The sequence below is a fragment of the Scyliorhinus canicula genome, chromosome 3, assembly GCF_902713615.1.
Source record: "Scyliorhinus canicula chromosome 3, sScyCan1.1, whole genome shotgun sequence".
Lineage (NCBI taxonomy): Eukaryota > Metazoa > Chordata > Chondrichthyes > Carcharhiniformes > Scyliorhinidae > Scyliorhinus > Scyliorhinus canicula.
Genome location: NC_052148.1, coordinates 14,947,606 through 14,974,961, shown reverse-complemented (window position 1 = coordinate 14,974,961; position 27,356 = coordinate 14,947,606). Strand labels below are relative to the sequence as shown.

Below are 27,356 nucleotides of genomic sequence, written 5' to 3'. Positions count from 1 at the left end.
CACTATTTTGAAGGACAGGAAAGTTATCCGCAGTATCCTGGCTAATATTTATTCCTCAATCAACATCACAAAAACAGATTCTCTTTGCTGTTTGAGGGAGTTTGCCATGTGCAAAGTTTGCTGCGGTCTCCTGCAGTACTAGTGATTACACTTCAAAAATACATCATTGGCTGTAAAGTGCTTCGAGATCGCTGGTGTTAGTGAAAAGTACTCTATAAATGACAGTCTTTCTTTAAAAAATATTACAACTACTCAAAGGATTTCTCTCCTTTGTAGGATATTGATTGATCTCTTTGCAAGAGAAATCAATAACTGTACCCCTCCCTTTCCTAGAATGTAGTTCCACGGATTACCATTAGTCTTTTAGTTATTTCACCTAATTACTTCAACCATGTAGGACTTTGAACACCAAGCCTACTGGCTCATGAGTGAGTATGTTACCAATGGTTGTGGGAAAACAGAATTCTCTAGGAAGGGAACTTTTTCTTTCAGTTCTACAGGGTTGAGTATCACTTCTGTTCTCAGAGAGCTTCAATGTTACAGCCAGGACTATTTAATGCAAAATGGGTTTAACACAAACAAGCTTCAACATGCAGGGAGCAAGAAGAGTTTCTCATTTCAGAAAGTTGCACCATAATAACAGGCAACTTCGACACACAATTTTTTCTTGTTCTTTCGCAGGCATGATTGTCATTGGCTAGGTCAGCATACTGTGCACTTGAAAAAGTGGCGGTGAGCCGCTTTCTGGAACCCTACAATCTATCTTGTGCAAGTATAAGCAGTGATGTTCCTCGATTTTGATCCAGTGAAGGAATGACAAAATAATTCAAACTTAATGTGGTATGTAGTTTGGAGAGGAACTTGCAGGTGATGGTGTTCCCATGTGTTAGCTGCCCTGACGTTGTCAACACCACATCAAAGAGAGTGGCCTGGACAAATCCTGCAAGAGCTCTGGGAGCACAAACCTGCTGCGAGCGTTTACCTGGGATCAGTTATTAATCATCCTTCTGCATCCCCACAGTCCTGCTGTATCTTCTTGCTTTACATCATGGTTGCATTAGTATTTTGGCGCTGCTTTGTTCCCATTGGCATCATTTTAAGCTTGTCCAAATAGGTAAAAAAGCTGAAAACTGGAACATTTGAATCATTTTGACACCAGGGAGATTAATGAAGATCCAGGACTGTTCTGGCAAAACTGGGACATTTGGTCGCCCTTTAGAATTATGGGCACGATCTAACGGAAAGGTTTCTAAGGACTGGATTTTTCGGCCGCGCGTGCCGCAAGGCCACCACAGACGGGACGGGAACCATATAAATGTCTGATGACCTTGGGCAGGAATTTCCGGTCGCCGGGCTGGGGCGCCGAAAAATCACGCCCCAAGTGTCATTTCTGGCAGGTTTGGCTGGGAGTTTCTACCCGGCTCATTCGCCGTGTTTCTAAACACACGTGGTCACTTTTCTGGGCCCTGGGGAGTTTCACTCCAAGTTAGCCCACAGGGTGGGAAATTCTGGTCCTACACCGGCGCATGGATTTTCTGGCAACGAGGGCTGCTGGCAACGGGAAATGCACCATTTTGAAAGGTTGCCCCAATCTCTAAGTGAGCTTGAGGGACCCCCATCTCTCCCACCCACTCACAAGGGCACTACCCCCCCTGATGTCCCACTATGAGGTCAGTTAGGGTCTCACCTTTTCAGCCCTTCCCACGTCCCCTTTCAGGCCCTCTTCCCCTTTCAGGGCCCCAGTCTTAACCCCATCCCTCCTCCCCCCCTCATAATTCCAAAGGCCATGTCATTCCCGCCCTTCACCCCTCACACCGCCCCCCGAATCCTCCTTTCATGGGCACTGTCCCCCTTTGGCCATGATCCTTGGCAGTGCCACCCTGGCATCCAGGTACCCAGGCGTGCTCCTATCTGTTGCGCAGTGCCACCCAGACATTTTTTGCAGTGCCATGGTAGAAGCATCACAGTGCCAGCATGGAAGTGCCAAGGTGTCCAGGTGCCAGGGGAGAGCTAGGGCACCACCCTAATCTGTTCCTGACCACCCATGAGTCTCCAATGGCCTGGGAGACCCCCAGGTGCCATCCTCCCTGATCCAGTTTGCGTAAGCCAACACTATTATTATATTATTATAAATAGCGCCCAGCTGATGTCTCCCTGGGGAGGCCGATAGGTGCCTGGAGCCAGTTAGATCTGCCGTCAGCATGGTTAAGTAGCTTTGTGAGACTGGGTCTTACCCATTGAGGGAACGGTGTCTCTCCCATCATCAACCGGCAACGTTGGGCTCCGGTTTTAGCGGGTCACGGCCGGTAGATTGCGCCCAATACATGATAGAAATGCCGGTCATTATAATAAATAAGGTTTAATATTCTTCACACTCTCAATGGGCCACACCTTCAAGGAGGGCAGCACGGTAGCATGGTGGTTAGCATAAATGCTTCACAGCTCCAGGGTCCCAGGTTCGATTCCCGGCTGGGTCACTGTCTGTGTGGAGTCTGCACGTCCTCCCCGTGTGTGCGTGGGTTTCCTCCGGGTGCTCCGGTTTCCTCCCACAGTCCAAAGATGTGCGGGTTAGGTGGATTGGCCATGCTAAATTGCCCGTAGTGTCCTAAAAAGTAAGGTTAAGGTGGGGGTTGTTGGGTTACGGGTATAGGGTGGATACGTGGGTTTGAGTAGGGTGATCATTGCTCGGCACAACATCGAGGGCCGAAGGGCCTGTTCTGTGCTGTACTGTTCTATGTTCTAGACTGGGAGGAGCAGGCAGGAGAAATTGAGGTATGGAACAGAGTTTGAAAAGCATATACCTCAGCTCATTATCAACAATGTACTAAGCCACAGTTCAAAATTCCAACCACACACATCAAGATGCAACTAAACCATTCAGCTGCCAAACCTGGCAGTCAAAACAGAGGCGACATGGCTAAAATGTTTCATTTATATACATGCTAAAGACAAAATAATATAACGGAACCTTCTGAATGCAAATGTTTTGTTGGCTCTCACGAACAGCAAGGGCAATACTCAAGCTAAATCATATTTTCGGATGGTGGTCACAAAGGACAACAGAAATGGGGGATGCGAACAGATTCAGAGTAATTAATCAGAAAAATCAGCAGAAAAGGCTTGATGATGGTAGTCAAGAAATTGCACAAATGTTTCAACTGTAATTCCAGGGTAATTCCCAGTGGTAAGATGGGATAAAACCCATATCCACCACCATTCACTCTTATTGATAGAAAATGATGCCTCTCTCACCTTCTTCCGCAATGCAGGCTCATCTCTCCAGACATCTTCCCCTCCCCATGTCACTCATCTACCCTCCGGCCGTGGACATGTACCTGACTGTGTCCCATCCCCTGGGTGTTCAAATATTGGCTGCTGCGTGTGTGGTGTTGCCTCCCAAAGTATTCAGGCAGTATCCGTTCATCAAGGTATGATTGGGATGCTAGGCAATGACTCCCACATGCTAAATGCCATGCCTACCCACAGGAATCCACTTGGATTGTGTGAAGCACTCACTTAACCATGATTGCCAATTCCCAATTAACAATAGCCTTCAGCCGCATAGGCAGAAGCTTCGGCAGTCAATGGGGGTTATGGGTGGTCAGTCAGGCAGACACTAGGGTTGCCCCAAGAACGGGTACACATGATCCAAAGGTTGGCATGGTGGTGCCACGTGTGGTTGCCCCACCCCATACCCTACCATGGCGGCCCACCCTTGCGGATGATTCCCCACCCCCAGCCAAGTGAGCACCTCCCGCTGAGCACTGGGGCGGCAAGCCCAGTGCCCCCGGGCTCTTTGCCTGTGAACAAAGATGGCTGCTCACCTCCTCGGCTCCCCACCTCCTCGGCTCCCCACGGCAGCCCTTCCACCAGTTCACCTTTTTCAAAAGGATACTAATTGTCGCCAGTGTGACCACTGACTGGGAAGGCCAATGAATGACATTGGAAATGGGGTGCCTCTCATTAATTGTATGGAAATGGGGCTTAAGTGAGGTTTCTTGCTACGCTTTGACGAGATCCCAATTTCGCCTACGGGAGCAGGACAATTGCATTGCAAACGGTTTGCAGTCTGGCACGGTTCTCATTTTTGGCCTTTCCCGCGATTCACCAGCCTCGTTTCACTTAAGCGAGAGTTTAACGAGGCCGGAGAATCATGCCCCTAGTTTCACTTCCTAGTTTAAAAATGACAAAACCTTCCAGTAAATTCAGACCAACCAATTCAACTGCAATAAGGGAGACGGTAGCATAATGGTAATGCCATTGGATTTGGGCAATAGACTAATGTTCTGGGAGCACATGCTCAAATCCCACCACAGTAATTGGTGGAATTTAAACTAAATTAATAAATCTGGAATTATAGAGCCAGTCTCAGTAATGGTGACCACAACACTATCATTGATTGTCATAAAAACCTATGTGATTCATTGATGTCCTTTAGGGAATTAAATCTGCTCTCCTAACCTGGTCTGGCCTCATGTGATCCACATCAATGTGACTGACTCTCAACTGCCCTATGAAATTGCCTAGCAAGCCACTCAGTTCAAAGCAATTAGGGATGGGTATCAAATGCTGGCCTTGCCAGTGATACCCTCATTCCATGAAAGAGTAAAGAAACAAATGTGATACTTTTATCCAAACAAGTGGGCTTTGTTAACAGAAATATTACACTTTGTGTTGAGTTTTAAGTATTTTCTCATTTTAAATTGAAACTAACAATGTCTAGAAATGTCCAGCATGGAGCAGATAATAGGACAGCACTGAAAATCTGAAATATTAAAAAAAGCTACAGATACTCAGCAGGTCAGGCAGCATCTTCAGAGAGAAAACAACACTTCAGGTTCATGATCTGCACTATTTCAAATAAAGGGCCAACGACCTGTTTCACTCTGCACAGATGCCGCCAGACGTGCTGAGCATTTCCCACATTTCCCATTTCTATTGGAGCAAAAATAACGGCCGGGATTCTCCCCTACCCGGCGGGGCGGGGGGTCCCGGCGTGTTGGAGTGGCGTGAATCACTCCGGCGTCGGGCCGCCCCAAAGGTGCGGAGGCCCACGCCGGAGTGGTTCCCGCTCCGCCGGCTGGCGTGAACGGCCTTTGGTGCCATGCCAACCAGGGCCGAAAGGACTTCGCCGGTCGGCGTAAGTCGCGCTTGGCGAAGGCAGAAGAAAAAGAGTGCCCCCACGGCACAGGCCTGCCCGGCGATCGGTGGGCCTGGATCGCGGGCCGGGCAACCGTGGGGGCACCCCCCAGGGTCAGATCGTCTCGGCGCCCGCCCGCGCCGCCAATCGCGCCGGTAAGGTAGGTGGTTTAATCCACGCCAGCGGGAAAGGCTTGTCAGCGGCGGGACTTCGGGCCATCGCGGGTCGGAGAATCGCCGCAGGGGGCCCGCCGACCGGCACGATTCCCGCCCCTGCCGAATCTCGGGTGGCGGAGAATTCGGGACACGGCGGGGACGGGATTGACGCCAGCCCCGGGCGATTCTCCGACCCGGCGGGAGGTCGGAGAATCCCGCCCAACCTCTTTTGATTTGAATCCACCCAGCAATTGGACAAATCAGGTTGGCAAAAGTAGCCGGGATGATGAGTTCATAAGAGTGTTTTTGCGAGTTTCTTAAAGTAGCACATTTCAGCACCAATCAAAGAACAAGCTATACTGAATTTGGTTATTTGCAATGAGACAGGATTAAATAATGATCTCATAGTATTGGTGCCCCTAGATAGTGGTGATAATAATATGATAATAATATGTTCAATTTGAGGGAGAGAGAACTGGATCTAAGACTAGTGTTTTAAATTTAATTAAGGCAATTATGAGGACATAATAATAATCTTTAGTGTCACAAGTAGGCTTACATTAACACTGCACTGAAGTTACAGTGAAAAGCCCCTAGTCACCACATTCCGGCGCCTGCTGAGGTACACAGTGGGAAAATTCAGAATGTCCAAATTACCTAACATATCTTTCGGGATTTGTGGGAGGAAACTGGAGCACCGGAATAAACCCACGCAGACACAGGGAGCACGTGCAGACACCACACAGACAGTGACCCAAGCCGGGAATCGAACCTGGGACCCTCGAGTTGTGAAGCAACAGTGCTACCCACTGTACTACCTTGCTGCAGCAGAGCTGGCTAAAGTGAATGGTGAAATTAGGTTACGGGATAGGTCAGTAGAGATGCAGTGGCATATATTTAAGAAGATATTTCAGAATATTCAGAAAAGATAAATTCCAGTGATAAAGAAAGACTCTAAGGTAGTCACCAAGGAAGCCACCGTTCATGGCTAACTAAAGAAGTTCAAGCTAGTATCAAATTGAAAGAAAAAACATATATTTCCACAAAGATAAGTAGCAGGTCAAAAGAATGAAATGAATATAAAGAACAGCAAATAGTGAACAAAAGATTAAGGAGGGAGAAATTAGAGTACGAGAGAAAACTAATTGGAAATATAAAAACAGTTTCTTCAGGTATTTAAAGAGGTAAAAAGCAAAGTTAAGTGTTGGTCCCCGAGAGAGTGAGAATGGGGAATTAATAACTGAAAATAAGGAAATGGCAGATGAACTGAACAGCAAATAATGAATATGACCACTCTATTCAAGAAAGGATGAAAGTAGAAAGCAGGAAACTACAGGCCAGTTAAAATCTCTCAGAGAATTTATGGGAATCTCTTATTAAAGAAGTCATAGTGTGCACTTAGAAAATCTCAATTCAATCAAGAGTTAACATGGATTTGTGAAAGGGAAATCATGTTTGACTAATTTTTTGCAGTTGTTTAAGAAAGTAATAAGCAACATGGCAAAAGGGTTTAGATTTTCAGAAAACATTTGACAAAGTGCCACATGAAAGGTCACTATGCAAAATAAGAGTTGATGCAGGGGTAACATATTAGTATAGATAAAGGATTCGGTAGTAAACAAGAAGCAGAGAGTAGGGATAAATGTTATTTGGGTTGGCAAGATGTGACGAGTGGAGTGCTACAGGGATTAATGCTGACGTGTCACAAATAAGAATCTTTCTTGATATTTGGGTGAAATGATCAAATTTATGGTCGCTAAATTTGCTGATGATACAAAGATAGGTAGGAAAATAGTGTTACAAAAAGAGATGATAATGGAACAAGTAAAGGAATAAAGTTTACAATCAAAGGAGTTACCAACGAGAAAGCAGAATCACCAAATCAGAATTAACCTGTCAATGTAATTCTCTGTTCCAATCCCACTCTCTGTCTTCGGCTTCCTATATAAACTCAAGGAACAACACCTCATCCTTCGATTAGGCACCTTACAATGCTCCCGACTCAACACAGAATTCAACAATTCCAGATCATTTTGATGGAAGCTGCTAGTGATTCTACTTTCCTATTTACAGCTCCTCTGGATAAATCGTTTTTTCCCTTTACCATCTCCTTCATGAAATGAAAGGGAAAATGCTGGAAAATCTCAGCAAGTCTGGCAGCATCTGTAGGGAGAGAAAAGAGCTAACGTTTCGAGTCCGATGACTCTTTGTCAAAGCTAGCAGACAGAGAGTGGGAAATATTTATACTGTGGAGTAGGAATGAAAGACGAGTCATAGCCACAGAAACCAAGGGGAAAGTGCTAATGGCTGTCCCCAGAGAGGAGAAAAAATGTGAAAGGTCAAACAGCAGGGAAACTAACATCAGAGGATGAACTGTAGGTGTGGGGGGAGGGGAAGGGGGAAGCAAAGAGGAGAAAGGTGCAGGAAAGGTGCAGAAAAGAAAGAAATGGTAAAAGACAGTTAAAATGAAATGAAAACAAATGGGTTGAGGTGGGGCTGATCATCTGAAGTTGTTGAATTCGATGTTCAGGCCGGAAGGCTGTAGCGGGCCTAACCGGAAGATGAGATGTTTGCGTTGCGCTTCACTGGAACATTGCAGCAGGCCAAGAACAGACATGTGGGCATGAGAGCAGGGTCTTTTGTTAAAATGGCAAGCAACAGGAAGGTCAGGATCCTGAATGCGAACAGACCGAAGATGCTCAGCAAAGCGATCACCCAGTCTGCGTTTGGTCTCTCCGATATAGAGGAGACCACATTGGGAGCAGCGAATGCAATAGATGCAATTATTGTGCAATAATGCAATTTTTACCATCTCCTTCATTGCCATTTAATCACTCCTGATTTCCATTCGATGAAGGACTTCCCAGTTTGTTCTTTCCTCCAATCCCCCTTTCCTTTCCTGGCTTAAAAACTATTTTATCTCTGAGCATTGCCAGTTCCGAGAAAGGGTCACTAACTTGAGACATTAGCTTGGTTTCTCTCTCCACAGTTGCTGTCAGACATATCTGTATATCTGATGTGACCATCAAAATACTCGAGACATGATAGGAAGTAAACAGTGTTTTTACTTCCTAGGAAGATAGGAAGTAAACAGTGGCATATAGACACTGACATTAAGTTTCTACAAAGATGCAAAAAAGCAGACAAGATCTCGAAAGGGCTACAGATCACAAACCCACTCAAGTCGACCTACAACACCGACTACGCTGAAAGACTCTGCCGCCGCACCTCTGGCACACTCCTCAAACATCTTGTACACCAGCTCTACAACAGTCGACACAACCTGGAAACCGAGATAGAGGCCATATTCTCAACTTGCACTCAGGACACAGCAGACCAGCTGCGGGACACCGCCAAACAGGTGAGACAACGATACTATGCCACCTATATGCACACCAAGAACAGGAAGCTTGAGAAACTCGGCATCACCACCAGCAGCAACCAAGCCTCCCCCAGTATCACACTTGAAAACAATACAGGGAAATCTATTGTCAACTTGTCAGACTACACCCTTCAACCAAACGAAATCGAAGTCCTCAGCAGAGGGCTCAATTTCTGCACCACCACCAAAATGGACCCCATCAGTCTCACGGCAGACATGGAGGAATTCATCAGGCGAATGAGGCTACGGGAATTCTTCCACAGACCCCAAGAGGCCGACAGCGAACCCAAGGAGATGACCAATGAGCCGGAACAGCAGACCGCGAGATCTGCGGTGCAGCAAACGAAAAGGAAAGTGTTGAATTGGACCCCTCCGGAAGGCCGCTGCCCTAGACTCGACATGTATGCTGAAGCCGTCAGAAGTCGTGTCAATGCCAGATTCATCAGTCGCATTCACAAGGCAGCCCTGAACGTCACCCAAGTACAACACAACGCCATCCGCGCTCTAAAAACCAACCGCAACATCGTCATCAAACCAGCAGACAAAGGAGGGGCCACCGTCATACTGAATAGAACGGACTACTGCAAAGAAGTATACCGACAACTCAACAACCAGGAACACTACAGACAGTTACCCGCAGACCCAACCAAGGAACACATCCGCCAACTCAACAGACTGATCAGGACCTTGGATCCAGACCTTCAGAGCACCCTACGTGCTCTCATCCCACGTAATCCCCGCATTGGAGATCTCTACTGCCTCCCGAAAATACACAAGGCCAACACACCAGGCCGTCCTATCATTTCAGGCTTGGGACCCGATGTGAGAACCTATCTGGCCACATCGAGGGCATCTTGAAACCCATCATACAAGGTACACCCAGCTTCTGTCGCGACACGACGGACTTCCTACAGAAACTCAGCACCCATGGACCAGTTGAACCAGGAACATTCCTCGTCACAATGGATGTCTCGGCACTCTACACCAGCATCCATCATGACGACAGCATTGATGCAACAGCCTCAGTCCTCAACATCGACAACTGCCAATCTCCAGACACAATTCTGCAACTCATCCGCTTCATTCTAGATCACAACGTCTTCACCTTTGACAACAAATTCTTCACCCAGATGCATGGAGCAGCCATGGGGACCAAATTTGCACCTCAATATGCCAACATCTTCATGCACAAGTTTGAACAAGACTTCCTCACCACACAGGACCTGCAACCGATGTTATACACCAGATACATCGATTACATTTTTTTCCTTTGGACCCACAGCGAAGAATCACTGAAACGACTACACGATGAGATCAATAAATTCCATCCCACCATCAGACTCACCATGGATTATTCGCCAAATTCTGTTGCATTCTTGGACACACTCATCTCCATCAAGGACGGTCACCTTAGCACTTCGCTTTACCACAAGCCCACAGACAACCTCACGATGCTCCACTTCTCCAGCTTTCACCCGAAACACATTAAAGAAGCCATCCCCTATGGACAAGCCCTCCGTATACACAGGATCTGCTCAGACGAGAAGGAGCGTAACAGACACCTACAGATGCTGAAAGATGCTCTTGTACGAACGGGATATGGTGCTCGACTCATCGATCGACAGTTCCAACGCGCCACAGCAAAAAACCGCACCAACCTCCTCAGAAGACACACACGGGACACCACTGACAGAGTACCCTTCGTCGTCCAGTACTTTCCTGGGGCGGAGAAACTACGACATCTTCTTCGCAGCCTTCAACACATCATCAATGAAGATGAACATCTTGCCAAGGTCATCCCCACACCCCCACTACTGGACTTCAAACAACCGCGCAACCTCAAACAAACCATTGTTTGCAGCAAATTACCCAGCCTTCAGAACAGCGACCACGACACCACACAACCCTGCCAGGGCAATCTCTGCAGGACATGCCAGATCATCGACTCGGATACCACCATTACACGTGGTAACACCACCCACCAGGTACGCGGCACATACTCGTGCGAATCAACCAATGTACTCTACCTCTTACGCTGCAGGAAAGGATGTCCCGAAGCGTGGTACATTGGCGAGACCATGCAGACACTGCGACAACGACGGGCATCGTGCAACAATCACCAGGCAGGAATGTTCCCTTCCAGTCGGGGAACACTTCAGCAGTCGAGGGCATTCAGCCTCTGATCTCCGGGTAAGCGTTCTCCAAGGCGGTCTTCAGGACACGCGACAACGCAGAATTGCTGAGAAAAAACTTATAGCTAAGTTCCGCACGCATGAGTGCGGCCTCAACCGGGATCTTGGATTCATGTCACATTACATCCACCCCCCACCATCAGGCCTGGACTTGCAAAATCCTACCAACTGTTCGGGCTTGAGACAATTTACACCTCTTTAACCTGTGATTATCCCTCTCCCATGATCTGTAATGATTTGATTACCTGCAAATGCCTGCATTCCAAGCATTGTCCAGCATCTCTGACTTTGTCGATATAAATGTTTCTGGAACATACCTCGCCATTCACCTGAGGAAGGAGCTGCGCTCCGAAAGCTCGTGTTTGAATCAAACCTGTTGGACTTTAACCTGGTGTTGTAAGACTTCTTACTGTGCTCACCCCAGTCCAACGCCGGCATCTCCACATCGTGGTTTTAATAGACTTACAACTGAGCCTGCCTGCGACCAGAAGAACTGAGGGCAGACTCACAAGGCTGCAGCACTTTATACTTCCGGTAGTGGGAGGGGCCATGGGCGGAGCCGAGGGTGGAGCCCTGGACAAGCTCCTCATCTCCCCCTGTGGGCAGAGCCGCGCAACGGCTCACAGACAGAGCCCACAAGGACACAATGCTATATAGTGTGAACGTAATACTATACAGTGTGAATTACATAATGTACATTCACCACATTCACCCCCTGTAAAAAAATCAAGTCCGGTGGGGGTGACGGGTCTACAGGTTGAGCCGGTCCAGTGGCCGAGTCGTCCTTTGGGATCGGCGGAGCACCGGGGTTGCAGCCTCTTCGGGTAGCTGGGTGGTGACGGGCGGTGTAGATCTGAGGGTGGACTCCGGGGGGTGGTTCGGTCCGAGCTTCGTTCCTGACCGGTGCGACGGGCGAAGGGGGGCGCAGGAAACCTGTAGGCATGGGGGCGCAGGGCGTGGGGGGTCAGGTGGGGTGTAGTGTGAGGGGTATCTCGGCGGTGGTGGTGGTAGTGGTGGATCCTGCAGGCGCCAGGTCCCGGAGGGAAACGGTGTCCTGACGGCCATCGGGGTGTTCAATAAAGGCGTAGTCTGGGTTTGAGTGTAGCAGTAGTACCCTTTCTACTAGTGGGTCCGTTTTATGTGTCCGGACGTGCTTCCGGAGGAGAACTGAGCCCGGTGTCGTCAACCGAGGTGGGAGCGAAGCCCCCGTGGTAGTGCCCCTAGGGAAAACAAATAATCGCTCGTGAGGGGTCTGGTTGGTGGCGGTGCATAGGAGAGACCTAATTGCGTGGCGCGCGTCGGGGAGGACCTCCTGCCAGTGGGAGGGTGGGAGATTCCTGGACCGTAGGGTCAGTGGGACAGTCTTCCAGACCATTGCGTTCTCCTTCTCCACCTGCCCGTTCCCCCTGGGGTTATAGCTGGTAGTACTGCTCGAGGCGATGCCCTTGTCGAGCAGGTACCGACGCAGCTCGTCGTTCATGAAGGACGAACCCCTGTCGCTGTGTACGTAGCTGGGGAACCCGAACAGGGTGAAGACACTGTGCAGGGCTCTGATGACTGTATTGGAGGTCATATCGGGGCACGGAATAGCAAAGGGGAAGCGGGAGAATTCGTCTATGACGTTGAGGAAGTACACATTTCGATTGATCGAGGGGAGTGGCCCTTTGAAATCGATGTTCAGGCGTTCAAAGGGCTGGGAAGCTTTTACCAGGTGGGCCTTGTCTGGTCTATAGAAGTGCGGTTTGCACTCCGCGCAGATTGGGCAATCCCTGGTGATGGCTTTCACCTCCTCGGTGGAGAAAGGCAGATTTCGGGCTTTGACGTAGTGGGGGAGCCGGGTGACCCCCGGGTGGCAGAGGTCGTTGTGGATAGCCTTTAAGCGGTCGTCTTGCGTGCTGGCGCATGATCCGCGGGATTGGGCATCTGGGGGCTCGTTGAGCTTCCCCGGTCGATATATGATGTCATAATTATAGGTGGAGAGTTTGATCCTCCACCTCACGATTTTATCGTTTTTTATTTTGCCCCTTTGCAAGTTGTCGAACATGAAGGCAACCGACCACTGGTCGGTGATGAGGGTGAACCTCCTACCTGCGAGGTAGTGCCTCCAGTGCCGTACGGCTTCCACAATGGTTTGAGCTTCTTTTTCGACTGAGTGTCGAAGTTCCGAAGTGGAGAGGGTTCGGGAGAAGAAAGCTACTGGTCTCCCTGCCTGATTCAGAGTGGCGGCGAGAGCGACCTCTGAGGTGTCGCTCTCCACCTGAAAGGAGACGGATTCATCCACCGCCCACATGGCGGCTTTGGCAATATCCTCCTTGATGCAGTTGAAGGCCTGGAGGGCCTCTGCTGACAGTGGGAAGAGTGTGGTCTTAAATAGTGGGCGGGCTTTTTCCGCATACTGGGGGACCCACTGGGCGTAATAAGAGAAGAATCCCAGGCACCTCTTGAGGGCCCTGGGACAATGAGGGAGAGGGAGTTGTAAGAGGGGCGCATATGGTCCGGTCAGGGCCCAGGACTCCGTATTCCATGACATAGCCAAGGACGGCTAGTCTGGTAGTGCGGAAAACGCATTTCTCCTTATTGTAGGTGAGATTGAGTTTCTGGGCGGTTTGGAGAAATCGGTGGAGGTTGGCATCATGGACCTGCTGGTCATGGCAGCAGATGGTGACGTTATCCAGGTATGGAAACGTGGCCCGCAGCCCGTACTGGTCGACCATTCGGTCCACTGCTCGTTGGAACACCGAGACCCGTTCGTGACGCCAAGGGGACCCGGAGGAAATGGAAGAGGCGGCCATCTGCCTCGAACGCTGTGTAGTGGCAGTCCTCCGGGCGGATTGGGAGCTGGTGGTATGCAGACTTCAGATCCACTGTGGAGAAGATGCGGTACTGGGCGATCTGGTTGACCATGTCTGCAATTCTGGGGAGGGGGTACGCATCGAGGTGCGTGAACCGGTTAATGGTTTGGGTGTTATCAACCACCATCCGGAACTTTTCCCCGGTCTTGACGACCACCACCTGAGCTCTCCAGGGGCTGTTACTGGCCTCTATGACTCCCTCACGTAGGGGCCGCTGGACTTTGGCTCTAATGAATACTCTGTCCTGCAGGCTGTACCGCCTGCTGCGAGTAGCTACTTGTTTACAGTTAGCTGTTAGGTTAGCGAAGAGTGGAGGGGGGTCGATTTTTAGAGTCGCTAAGCTGCATATAGTGAGAGGAGGTAGGGGTCCACCAAAGCCGAGTGTGAGGCTCCTGCGGTTACACTGAAAGTCGAGCCCGAGTAAGAGTGGGGCGCAGAGGTCGGTGAGTATGTACAGCTGGAAATTAGAGTAGCTGGCGCCCTGTATCGTTAGGGTCGCAACGGTGCGCCCTTGTATTTGGACCGAGTGCGAACCCGAGGCGAGGGAGATAGTTTGCCGTGCGGGGAAGATAGGAAGCGAACAGCATCTTACCAGGATGTACGAAGCTCTCGGTGCTCCCGGAGTCAAAGAGGCATGGTGTCTTGTATCCGTTGACTTGAACGGACATCATCGAGCTCCTGAGGTGCTTCGGACGCGACTAGTCCAAAGTGACTGCGTTGAGTTGCGGGTAGTCGGTGGCTCGATCAGCAGTGCTGGAGTGGCCCCATGATGAGTGTCCGCGGAGGTCGTAGTCGTCGAGGTGAACTTCGGGTGATGGCCACGATGGCGGCCCCCGTTGATCGCACATGGCGGCCGATGAAGAAGATGGCATCCAAGATGGCCGCCCCGTGGATCGCACGTGGCGGACAGCGAGGAAGGTGGTGCCCAAGATGGCCGCACCCATGACTCGCACATGGCCGGCCGCGTGGGGGAGGATTGCCAAGATGGCGGCCCCCATGAGTCACACATGTCGGGCGGAGGCGGAGTCGGCAGACACGCTGCAACATTGCGGGGTCTGCGGGCCTGCGAGTTGGGGGAGCGATTGCCCTGGACTGCAGGGGAGTTAGAGGGTTTTGATTTTGACAGCCATACTTTGGCATAATGTCCTTTTCAACCGCAGCTGCTGCAGGTCGCGTTGCGGGCCGGGCAGTGCTGCCATGGGTGTTGGGGCTGGCCACAAAAATGGCACGCTGGCGCTCCATAGTGGGTGGTTGGCCGCGTGGCGCAGGCCTGGGGCAGTCGCTGGTCGGGGGTCCACGATGGGGTCACTTGGTCTGCGGGGAATGAGTTGAGACTTTGAAACGCGACCTCCATTGAGGTTGCTAGCGCTACCGTGTCCTCCAAGTTCTGGGCCCCTTTTTCAAGTAGTCGCTGGCGCACATAATTAGACCGGATCTCCGCAACGTACACATCACGGACAGCGAGTTCCATATGCTGGGATGCAGTTACAGCCTGAAAGTTACATTCCTGTGCAAAGGCTTTTAAATCACGCAGGTAGTCCTCTAGCGATGGGTAGCGAAAATGTGCCGCACGTATAAGCGGTCGAGCATAGCGAGGGCCTCGGTGTACGAGTCGGTACTGTTGAGTTGCGTAGAGATGCGATGGCTCACCCGTGCGTGCAGTAGGCTGAGTTTCTGCTCATCTGTAGTCTCGGAGGTAGTCGATGCAGCCAGGTAGGCCTTGAAACTCCGAAGCCAGTGTAGAAAGATTTCCTTCGCCTCTGCAGCCTGCGGGTCGAGTTCTAGTCGATCAGGTTTGAGGGCTGATTCCATAGTAGTTTTCTTAAGTCTATTAAATTGATGTGACCATCAATTTACTCGAGACAAGATAGGAAGTAAACAATGGTTTTAATAGACTGAGCCTGCCTGCGACCAGAATTTCTGAGGGCAGACTCACAAGGCTTTATACTTCCGGTAGTGGGAGGGGCCATGGGCGGAGCTGAGGGTGGAGCCCTGTACAAGCTCCTCATCTCCCCTGTGGGCAGAGCCGCGCAACGGCTCACAGACAGAGCCCATAAGGACACAATGCTATATAGTGTGAACGCAATACTATACAGTGTGAATTACATGATGTACATTCACCACAATATCCAGAATTTTCTGTTGTTATTTAAAATTCCAGAATCTGCAGCACTTAGCTCAGTTCGCATCAATGTTTTCAAACAGATAATTTAGAATACACATTGTGCTTAGATCGGCAGTTTGCATTTTAATTTGCTTTACCAATTGGGCTCAACAACAGAATCTTACAGCATAGAAGGAGGCCATTTGGCCCATTCTGTCTGCGTCAGTTACTTGAAAGAACTATCTAATTAATTCATTACATTTTCTCCTTGATGTAATTACCAAATTACTTTTGGAAAGTTACTAATTAATCTGCTCCATCATTTCATGCAATATATTCCAGATCACAACAATTCACTACTTTTTTTGGCAACTAACTTAAATCTGTTACCTGCTTACTGACCCACCTGCTGGTAGTCATAATTTCTCTTCATTTACTGATGATTTGGAAGAAAGAGTTCACAATGGGAGGGATTAAATCAAGGAGATGCATATGGATATTTGTTGAGAATGGGCTTGGTGGTGATGGCAGAACTGTCTGGCAACATTCACTGTCCAGACTTCCAAAGAGCAACCACATTAAATCACATCCTAGCAAAGAATTTATGAAAGCAGAAAACTGGCACAGCTAAAAGAATAAACTATTTCCAAATTGGGTACAGAAAAGAGAACAGTGTTGTTTTATCAAAATCAGCTTACTTACCATCTAGTGGAAAAGACTCCATAGAAGACAGTTGAAGTTGTGTTATCCTTGTCCGACTGAAGAGTAAAGACATCATGAATCTTATCAAATAATAATCCCTCATCAGAACATATCAAGCGGGCTTTGAGAAAGGAGGTCCATCGTTTCTGCAGTGTCTTCTGACCACCGATGTCACCCTGAACAAAGGATCAATCCATAAATGCTTTTCAGTACAAGAGCGGCACATCTGATATTTATTAGCAGTTTCAGCCTCTCCCCGCCCCCTTGGTAAACTCTGGCAGCCTGGCTGCGGGCCTGTGAGGGGTGGGGGGAAATGAGTGTGAACTTCCAGTTTGAGCACCCAGTCTAAATGGATGATCACCAGTGGAAATAGCCAATGGATGATCACCAGTGGAAATAGCCCCTCCCCCTCTTTACTGGGTCTGCTTGACTAATCCCAGTGAGACTCCACACTTATTGGGCGTGATTCACCGGTAAAATTTCAGTCCGGTTTCTGGGGCGTTTGGCAGGGTGTTTCGCGATGGTTGAAATGCCAAGACTGACACCACTATTCAATGGCACTTAGCCGTTTTTTAGGGCCAAAGGGAGTTTCTCCCTGTTGAGGCCACACTATGAAAATTTTCCAGCACTTGGGAGCTGAGCTTGCCAACAGGACCACCTCCTCCCAGAAAGGCTGCCCCGATCTCTACACCCCACCCCCCCTTTTCAAGGCCCCCCTTCAACCCCAATGCTTCTGTGGCCCCCTCAAAACCAGCTCAGCCCCCCTTTCATGTGCATGGCCCCCAGGCCCGGACCCTTGGCATTGCCAGCCTGGCACATTGGCAGTGCCAGCCTAGCACTCTGACCGTGCCCGTGGCACCCTGGCAGTGCAAAAACCAGGGTGAATACGATGTTGGGATATTTAAATAAGCTTAATGACCCATTTAAATGTAATTATCCAGTTTTTCCCACCGTATCAGCACCAGGCGTATCACGGGAGAGGCCCAAATCGCACTTTGCACCTGCCGCAAAACCTCTCACAGCGCCCGGCATGAAGCCCGATTTAGGCCTCTCCCACGATACACCCAACATGCCCGGCGCCAACATGGTGGGTAAATTGCACTCTTTATCTGACTTCCATTACATTTCATCGTTGGTGACGGATAGGAATCCCATATCTTCCCTTATGGAGATGGAAGCCACAACCTCAGACCATTAACTGCCTGACAAACGTAATTGGCCAGTGGAGGGGTGACCCTCCCTAACCTATCCCAAGATGGGCAACCACTAGTTCTGCAAAGAATTCTGGCCATAAATGCAACAAGAATGGAGAGATCAAAATTTAAAACCAAGTTCTCACACTCGTTTGCACTTGGGCGTTTTCTTGGATATTTTCTTAATATAAAATGTACAGAATGCATGTTGTACTGAACTAGTTAAAGTGTGGCAGGGTGAAAGACAACAGTAATTAAATTACAAAAGGCATCTAGTGCAAGACAAAAGAGACATATTAATGGGATAAGAAAAAAAATATGGCACATGTTGACATAGTTGTAATGTCAAGGGACGAGTAATCCAGTGGCCCAGATTAACATATTGGGGACAGGGGTTCAAATTCCACTACGGCAGCTAAATTTAAATTCAGTTGAATAATATCTGGTATTGAAAGTAATGGTAATCATGGAATTATCATTAATTGTTGTAAAAAAACATCTGGATCGCTGGTGTCTTTTGGATTACAATAGTCTAGTGACAATACCACTACACCACCACCACCTCCCTTCTAACTGGTGTCTTTTAAAGGGAAGGAAATCTGTACCCTAACCTCGTCTGGCCTACATGTGACTCCAAACCCACAGCAATATGACTGACTCTCAACTGCTCTCTGAAATGGCCCAACAAGCGACGCGGTTTAAAGTCAATTGAAAATCGCTTATTGTCACGAGTAGGCTTCAAATGAAGTTACTGTGAAAAGCCCCTAGTCGCCACATTCCGGCGCCTGTTCGGGGAGGCTGTTACGGGAATTAGGGCTGTGCTTGCCAGTGACACCCACATCCAATGAAATAAACAGAATACACATCCAGGTTTAGATAAGGTAGACAAAGTAAAGCTATTCCTGTTAGTCGATGGTACAAAGGCCAAGGAACAGAGATTAATGGTTTTGGGCAAGTAATGCTGGGGGAATGTGAAGTACCCCCTCTCTCTCCCTCAGTAGCCACAATGCCGATTTCACGATTTTTAAAAGCACAAGTAAGCTGTGCCGTCAGGAACTCAGCCCATCGGAGGTGAAAAATCATGGCGGCCCCTGAGAATACCGGGTCAGGCCCGCTAATAATACAGTATACAAGCGGTGATTCCGCTGTCGAGGTGACGAGAATTGCGATTTGGCGTCAAATCGGCACCTGATGCAATTCTGCGTTGGAATCTATTCTTCGACCAATCTCGTTTCCTGATTTTGCCGTCAGCCAAAGGAGAATCCCGCTGTATTGCACGGTTTTGTCAGCTCCATTTATCTCATTCTCTAAGTTCAGCATGGTTCTGATCCAGACCCAGAGCTTCACTGAAAGCGTGGATTAGAGGTTCACTTGGATTGGGAGATTAGTACTACTGGTTTTGTAGTTAGAAATATGTACCTGCCATAGGTTTCTACAATCACATTTTACAAAATTGATCCTTCCATATGTGCCTATGATAGATTTTCTTTCATTTTTACACAACTTAATTTACTTTCTGCTGTTTTCAGTCAAATCATGGTCTTCTTGCATTTGGAGTTTTCCTGCAATTTTACACATTTAGAGATTGTTGAAGCAGTAGCCTATTACAGTAGTCCCCCTTTATAACGCGGGTGTTGGGGTCCAAGACAGCCACCCGCGTTGCAACCAAGCCGCGGATATCCACGATGGGGGTTTTAAATTTATTTTAAAATCTATGCTAGCGCTTCCCATTGAGAGTCTACGGGGGGCGGGGGGAGAGGTCAGACCCCCGTAGACTCACAATGGGAAGCGCTAGCATAGATTTTTAAATAAATTTAAAACCCCCATCGTGGATCTAATTAAAACAGTGTCAATTTCAGCGGCCGGCTCACTTTGATCCGGAGAGGGAAGCTGCTCTCTCACTGAAACAATCAGCCGGCCGCGGAAATTGACACTGCCGGCTGCTCACTCCCTCCAATCCAACTTTTAAGTTTTAATGTTTCTGATTGGAGGGAGAGAGCAGCCGGCAGTGTCAATTTCAGCGGCCGGCTGATTGCTTCAGTGAGAGAGCAGCTTCCCTCTCCGGATCAAAGTGAGCCGGCCGCTGAAATTGACACTGCCGGCTGATTGGAGGGAGAGAGCAGAGAACACAGGAGGAGGTCATACGGGCCTTTGCAAGACCAGCATGGTCTCACATCGCCCCTCCCCTCTGTAGCTGGGGTTCAGGCTGTGGCTGCTGGGGTTCAGGCTGTGGCTCCTGGGGTACAGGCTGTGGCTCCTGGGGTACAGGCTGTGGCTCCTGGGGTACAGGCTGTGGCTCCTGGGGTACAGGCTGTGGCTCCTGGGGTACAGGCCGTGGCTGCTGGGCTTCAGGCTGTGGCTGCTGGGGTACTGTGGCTGCTGGGCTTCAGGCTGTGGCTGCTGGGGTACTGTGGCTGCTGGGCTTCAGGCTGTGGCTGCTGGGGTACTGTGGCTGCTGGGGTTCAGGCTGTGGCTGCTGGGGTACTGATTGGAGGGAGAGAGCAGCGGGCAGTGTCAATTTCAGCGGCCGGCTGATTGCTTCAGTGAGAGAGCAGCTTCCCTCTCCGGATCAAAGTGAGCCAGCCGCTGAAATTGACACTGCCGGCTGCTCTCTCCCTCCAATCAGAAACATTAAAACTTAAAAGTTGGATTGGAGGGAGAGAGCAGCGGGCAGTGTCAATTTCAGCGGCCGGCTGATTGTTTCAGTGAGAGAGCAGCTTCCCTCTCCGGATCAAAGTGAGCCGGCCGCTGAAATTGACACAACTGACAGTTGGGGTCCATAAGCCCCCCCCCCGCGGTATTGTGGAGCGCGGTATAACGGGGGACTACTGTAGCTATGTTGGTGTAATATTCAGTGATTTTTTAAAAATTCATTTACGGGATGTGGGCGTCACTGGTGAGGGCAGCAGAACGGGGCTGGTTTAGCACACTGGGCTAAATCGCTGGCTTTGAAAGCAGACCAAGGCAGGCCAGCAGCACGGTTCCATTCCCGTACCAGCCTCCCCGAACAGGCGCCGGAATGTGGCGACTAGGGGCTTTTCACGGTAACTTCATTTGAAGCCTACTTTTGACAATAAGCGATTTTCATTTTCATTTATTGTCCATCCCTAGTTGCCCTTCAGAAGGTAGTGGTTAACTGCCTTCCTGAACCGCTGCAGTCCCGGAGGTGAAGGTACACCCACTGGGCTGTTAGGGAGGGAGTTCCAGGATATTGATCCTGCAACAGTGAAAATATGAAAAGTCAGGGTAGTGAGTGGCTTGAATGGGAACCTCCAGGTGGGGTTCCCAGGTATCTGCTGTTCTTCTAGATGATAGTGGTCATGGGTTTGGTAGGTACTGCCGAAGGAACCTTGGCGAGGTCCTTCCCTACAGTGCATCTTGTAGATGGTACGCATAGCTGCCATTGTTCATCAGTGATGGAGGAATTGAATGTTTGTGGCAGGGATGGCAATCAAGTGGGCTGCTTTGTCCTGGATAGTGACGAGCTTCTTGAGTGTTGGAGCTGCACTCATCCAGGCAAGTGGAAAGTATTCCATTACACTCTTGACCTGTGCCTTTGTAGATGGTGGACAGGTTTGCGGGGGGGGGGGGGGGGGGGGGGCTATGTTCAGGAGGTGAGTTACTCATTTAGGATTCTTAGCCTTTGACCAGCTCTGGTAGCCACAGTATTAATATGGCTAGTCCAGTTCAGTTTCTGGTCAACGGTAAGCCCCAGGATGCTGCTTGTGGGGGATTCAGCGATGGTAATGCCATCGAATGTCAAGGGCCAATGGTTAGATCCTCTCTTGTAGGAGATGGTCATTACCTGGCACTTCTGTGGCACAAATGTAACTTGCCATTTGTCAGCCCAAGCCTGCTTTTTGTCCAGGTCTTACTGCATTTGGATATAGGCTGCTTCATTATCTGAGGAGTCACGAATGGTGCTGAACAGTTATACTTTCTAATCTCTAACCATTTAAAAACTTTGCACAGTAGGCTGAAGTAGGGTGCTCTTTCCCAGGGCTGGTGCATATTAATAGGCTGAATGGCCTCCTTCTGCACTGTAGGGATTCTATGATTCTATATATGTTTCTACCAGCTAAATGTATAATCTCACATTTTTCCACATTGTATCCTATCTGCCATGTCCTTGCCCACTCTGTACAAATGCCCTTGAAGTCCCTACTTTGCATCTTCTTTATAGCATACATTTCCGCTTAGATGTGTTCCTTCTGTGAAATTGGAAATATTACATTTGGTCCCCATATCCAAATCAGCAAACATCTGCATGTTTCTTTTATAAGTTGCTTTTTTAAAACAGTTAAGAGTTTTGTACATGAGAATTGAGAGTTGTTTGTGAATAAAATTGGGTTAAACCGCAAACCTGTTTTTTGTCCTTTGTTTGTCTCATTAGTAAGGGAACCTGGGTACGCGTTTTAATAATAACATGGTCTAAGCATCAGATAATTTACCAGATAACAACTGGAAAACTACATAGATTAGATGCTAGGTCTTTACAAATAGCAAAATCATATCAATGGTTCAGGATGCAGAGGAAGAACGAAGACATTTTAGAAAAAGATAACACATTTTGCTAACATTTATCTGTTTCAGCTCTTCAATAGACTCAAGTTTATCCTATGGGTGCTTCATTAATCTACAGCAATCTCCTTCCTCAGTTCTCCTTTTCTTCCACATCCCCATCAGTTGGATTGTCTGACATCTGCTACATTCCAACTAACATCCCCAGCAACTTTGTTCTTACCTTTGAAGGGAATAGGGAAGCAACAAATCCGTGACATTGGATTTTTTAGATTTAGATTAATAAGGCAAATGGAATGCAGTTGTTTATTGCAAAGGGAATGGAATATAGAAGAAAGAAAGTGTTGCTGAAGTTGGTCAGACTACATCAGGAGTACTATGCATAGTTTTGGTCTCCTTACTTAAGAAAGGATTAATTGCATTAGCTGTTCAGGGAAGGTTCACTCAACTGATTCTTGAAATGAGGGATTTTCTTATGAGAAAAGGTTGAATATGTTGAGCCTGTACCCATTGGAATTCAGAAGAACGAGAGACGTTCTTATTAAAACATATAAGATTCTGAGGAGACTTGACAGGATGGCTGCTGGGCAGACAATTTGGATTTGGGTTTACTGTCACGTGTACTGAGGTACAGTGGAAAGTATTGTTCTGCATACAATCCAGATGGATTGTTCCATACATGAAAAAAAACATAAGACATACGATAGATACACAATATAAATACATCAGGTGAAGCATATGGAGTGTAGAACTACTTGGTAGAGAAGATTTGTGAAGAGATCGGTTCAGTCCAGGGTCATTCAGGAATCTGGTAACAGCGGGGAAGAAGCCGTTTTTGAGTCTGTTAGTCCGTGTTCTCAAACTTCTGTATCTCCTGCCCGATGAAAGAGGTTGGAAGAGTGAATCAGCCAGGTGGGAGGGGTCTTTGATTATGCTGCCCACTTTCCCCAGGCAGCAGGACGTGGAGACAGAGTCAATGGATGGGAGGTGGCTTCGCATGATGGACTGGGTGTTCACAACTGTAGTTTCTAACGGTCTTGGGCCAAGCAGTTGCCATACCAGGCCAGATAGGATGCTTTTCATGGTGCAAGTGTAAAAGTTGGTAAGAGTCAATGTGGACATGCCAAATCTTTTGGGAGAGGCTAGCACTAAGGGACACAGTTTAAATGTAAGGGTTCTCCCATTTAAAAATGTGATGAGAAGAATTATTTTCTCTTAGAGTCGATTTGTGGAATTCTCTTCCCCAGAGACTTGTGGAGGCAGCTTCATTAAATATTTTTAAGGCTAAGTTAGATTCTTGATTGACAAGGGAGTCGAAGAGTACAGGGAGTAGACAGAAAATTAGTGTTAAGGCCACAATCAGATCAGCCATGATCTTATCAAATGGGGTTTGAGGGACTGAATGGCTTACTCCCGCTCCTAATTTGTATATTCATATATTCGTATGGATGGGCTGACGTGGCTCCAAAAGACGGCATTCTGAAGAGAAAAGGGATTAAGAGATTTGGTGAGAACTGGCAAGCAGAGCTGATATTCGTCAGAAAGGCTTGTTGATCCTGATGGTTTTATACTGTTCTTACAAATTCCTGATGTTGGGGCTCTGGGTTCAGGGGCAAGGAGTCAATACCTTGCAAACACGGGCCACTCTGGGAATTCGCAGTGGTTTGTAGTAATTAAACTCCCGTGCATTCTCACTGAAGAAGAAGTAGAGCTTGTCATCATCACCGCTGCCCTGATCTGCTTTTACAAACGTCGATCCAACAAACTCTGGGTCTGAGGAGAGAGATGGAATTAGATCATTAACTGACAAGTAACAATGTGTCTGTTTAACATTTACTAAATGTATACTTATGAGGCAGAACATCTCACTAATTTCCACAATTACTGCAGATTGAGTTTCACAGCAAAAATGTTTTTATAATACTGAAAGCTCCTGCTTCATGCAGTGTCCCTCCCTCAGGTCCTGAAGTTACTGCCCCACTTTCCTGTATCCCCTCACCTCCAAAAAGTGCAAGCTAATGGACTTCATTGTTTCAAATATTGAGACCATCCGTTCAGCTGCCTCTGTCACATCTTTCTCACCAAGCTAAATTAGATCCTTCAAATCTCCATACTATAATCCGTATCCAGCCTTATTGCTGAAACTCTGTTCGATCCTTTCATTACGACCAAACTCAACTACGCCAATTCTGCCCTGGTCAGATGCCCAGCTTCCACTTTTTGGTTTATCCAAAATTCTGCTTTCTGTATTCAGACACACATCAAACCCTGGCCAGGCTTCTCTGGTCCGAGTTCACCCCGCTCAGCCACAACTCCATTCGCTGCAGCGGGACTGGAGAATCCCATCAGTGCGAACATACGGAGAGGTCAGGCCCCTATTTACTTATCATCCCGGGGTTGATCTACAGTGGCTCTTGACCCGGCTGTATCAATATTAAAATTTGCAGGGTCTCTTCCCTCCCTGTCTCTACACCAACTCCCAGTCCTACAGCTATCCAACAACTTTACATTCCTTCAATTCTGGCCTCTTTGGCAGTCTGATTATCATCACTCCATCAATGGTAGCTGTCTAGGGCTTAAGCAAATGAGATTCCCTAATCCCATTAGGGAAGCATGGTAGCATTGTGGATAGCACAATCACTTCACAGCTCCAGCGTCCCAGGTTCGATCCCGGCTTGGGTCACTGTCTGTGCGGAGTCTGCACATCCTCCCCGTGTGTGCGTGGGTTTCCTCCGGGTGCTCCTGTTTCCTCCCACAGTCCAAAGATGTGCGGGTTAGGTGGATAGGCCATGATAAATTGTCCTTAGTGTCCAAAATTGCCGTTAGTGTTGGGTGGGGTTACTGGGTTATGGGGATAGGGTGGAGGTGTTGACCTTGGGTAGGGGGTAGGGTGCTCTTTCCAAGAGCCGGTGCAGACCCGATGGGCCGAATGGCCTTCTTCTGCACTGTAAATTCTATGAAAAGCCCCTCCCCTTTAAAACACTCACCAAATCCCACTTCTTTGACTAAACATTAGGTTACCTATCTGAATATGTTCTGATGTGGCTCGGATCAAATTGTGTCCGACACACCTGTGAAAGCAGCTTGACATTTTCTGTTAAAGAAACTGTAATAATAATAATAATAGTTTATTGTCACAAGTAAGCTTCAAATGAAGTTACTGTGAAAAGCCCCTAGTCGCCACATTCCGGCGCCTGTTCGGGGAGGCTGGTACGGGAATTGAACCTGCGCTGCTGGTCTTGTTTTGCATTACAAGCCAGCTGTTTAGCCCACTGTACTAAACCAGCCTTTATTGTCACAAGTAGGCTTACATTAACGCTGCAATGAAGTTAATGTGAAAATCCCCTAGTCGCCACATTCCGGCGCCGGTTCAGGTACACCGAGGGAGAATTCAGAATGTCCAATTCGCCTAACAACACATCTTTTGGGACTTGTGGGAGGAAACCGGAGCACCCGGAGGAAACCCATGCAGACACAGGGAGAAGGTGCAGACTCCACACAGACAGTGACCCAAACCAGGAATCGAACCTGGGACCCTGGCACTATGAAGCAACAGTGTTAACCACTGTGTACCGTGCAGCCCTCCTGTAAAAAGGCAAGTTGATTTATTGAAGGTTGGACGCGCTGGTTTAGCTCACTGGGCTAAATCGCTGGCTTTTAAAGCAGACCAAGCAGGCCAGCAGCACGGTTCGATTCCCGTACCAGCCTCCCCGGACAGGCGCCGGAATGTGGCGACTAGGGGCTTTTCACAGTAACTTCATTGAAGCCTACGCGTGACAATAAGCGATTTTCATTTCATTTCATTTCATTGAAGGACTAATTTTAAATTTTAGCAATGACAAGAAATAGAGACTGCTATCAGCATAGCCAATACTAGTATTTTACTTTCTTTGTGGCTTTAATCTGACATTTGAATCTGATGAACCAAGACACATATCTCTGACTAGCATGTCATTCTCTTTGCTATAGACCAGGAAAACGTTATCTCTCAGGAACAACCTCTGCTTGAGGTGAGTAAGATCCAAAAGGGAAGGCATTTGTTCAGTTCATAAAGTTACTAAAATAATTGTGGGCCAAGATTTTCCAGCCATGCCAACAGCAGCATTGTCATAGGCAGGAAGGGAAAATGTGGAGAGCGAGTGCCTCTCTGCAAACGTTCCTGTCCTGCCAGCATCAATCCCCCCCCCCCCCCCCCCCCCCCACCACCAATCACTTTTCTTTAAAAAACACATTTTATTCAAACTTGTATCAAAGTAGTTACGGCAAATAAACACCCCGAGAAACATTCTTCCCAACAATCAACTATAGTTTGTACAGATTTTTCTCCTTTTTCACTTCCCCCCACCCCCCCCTCCCTCCCCCCCTGCGATGAACAGCTCCTCAAACACGGTCACAAACATCCCTCACCTCTTCTCAAACTCCCCTGCTGAGCCCCTTAACTCATACTTTATCTTCTCTAACCACAGGAAGTCGTACAGATCACCCAACCAAGCTGCTACCCCTGGTGGCGATGCTGTTCGCCACTCCAGCAAAATTCGTCGCCGTGCAATCAGAGAGGCGAAGGCCATAACATCGGCCTTCCTCCTCACCATGAGCTCCGGCTTCTCTGAAACCCCAAATATCCCCACCAAAGGGTCCGTCCGGGTTCACCTCCTCCTCCACTGTCCTGGCTAAGACCATGAACACTCCCGCCCAGAATCTTCCCAATATTTCACAACCCCAAAACATGTGCGCATGATTTGCTGGCCCCCGCCCACACCTCTCACACTTATCTGCTACCCCCTGAAAGAACCCACTCATTCTCGCCCGAGTCATATGCATCCTGTGCACCACCTTAAACTGTATCAGGCTCATCCTTGCACCTTCACAGTGCCTGACTCCATACTCCCCAATTGATCTCCATTATCAACTCCGCTTCCCATTTCTCCTTGATCACCTATCACTTTTCTTATTCGCTTTTCTACCTTTTGTTTTTATCCTTGCTCCCTCTTTCTCTAACTCCTTTCATAGGTTCCCATCCTCCTGGCATATCCCCCTGGCATAACCCTCCCCAACTGCTCTAGCAAATAGCCCCCCCAAGGACATCAGTCCAGAATACAGAAGTTGGTGAAAGAA

The 27,356-nt window shown here is 48.4% G+C and overlaps 1 protein-coding gene across 5 annotated transcripts in view; it reads right to left on the bottom strand.

The window, feature by feature from the left end:
• Positions 1–27,356, bottom strand: part of sema4f (sema domain, immunoglobulin domain (Ig), transmembrane domain (TM) and short cytoplasmic domain, (semaphorin) 4F) — a 335,297-nt gene that overhangs the window by 57,385 nt on the left and 250,556 nt on the right. For all 5 annotated transcript variants that reach the window (XM_038793156.1, XM_038793155.1, XM_038793152.1 and 2 more), the window contains 2 exons: positions 23,869–24,014; positions 16,528–16,703 (listed from right to left, as the gene is read on the bottom strand). In XM_038793156.1, the coding sequence (XP_038649084.1) occupies positions 16,528–16,703; positions 23,869–24,014 (322 nt within the window). The remainder of the gene's footprint in view (positions 1–16,527; positions 16,704–23,868; positions 24,015–27,356) is intronic.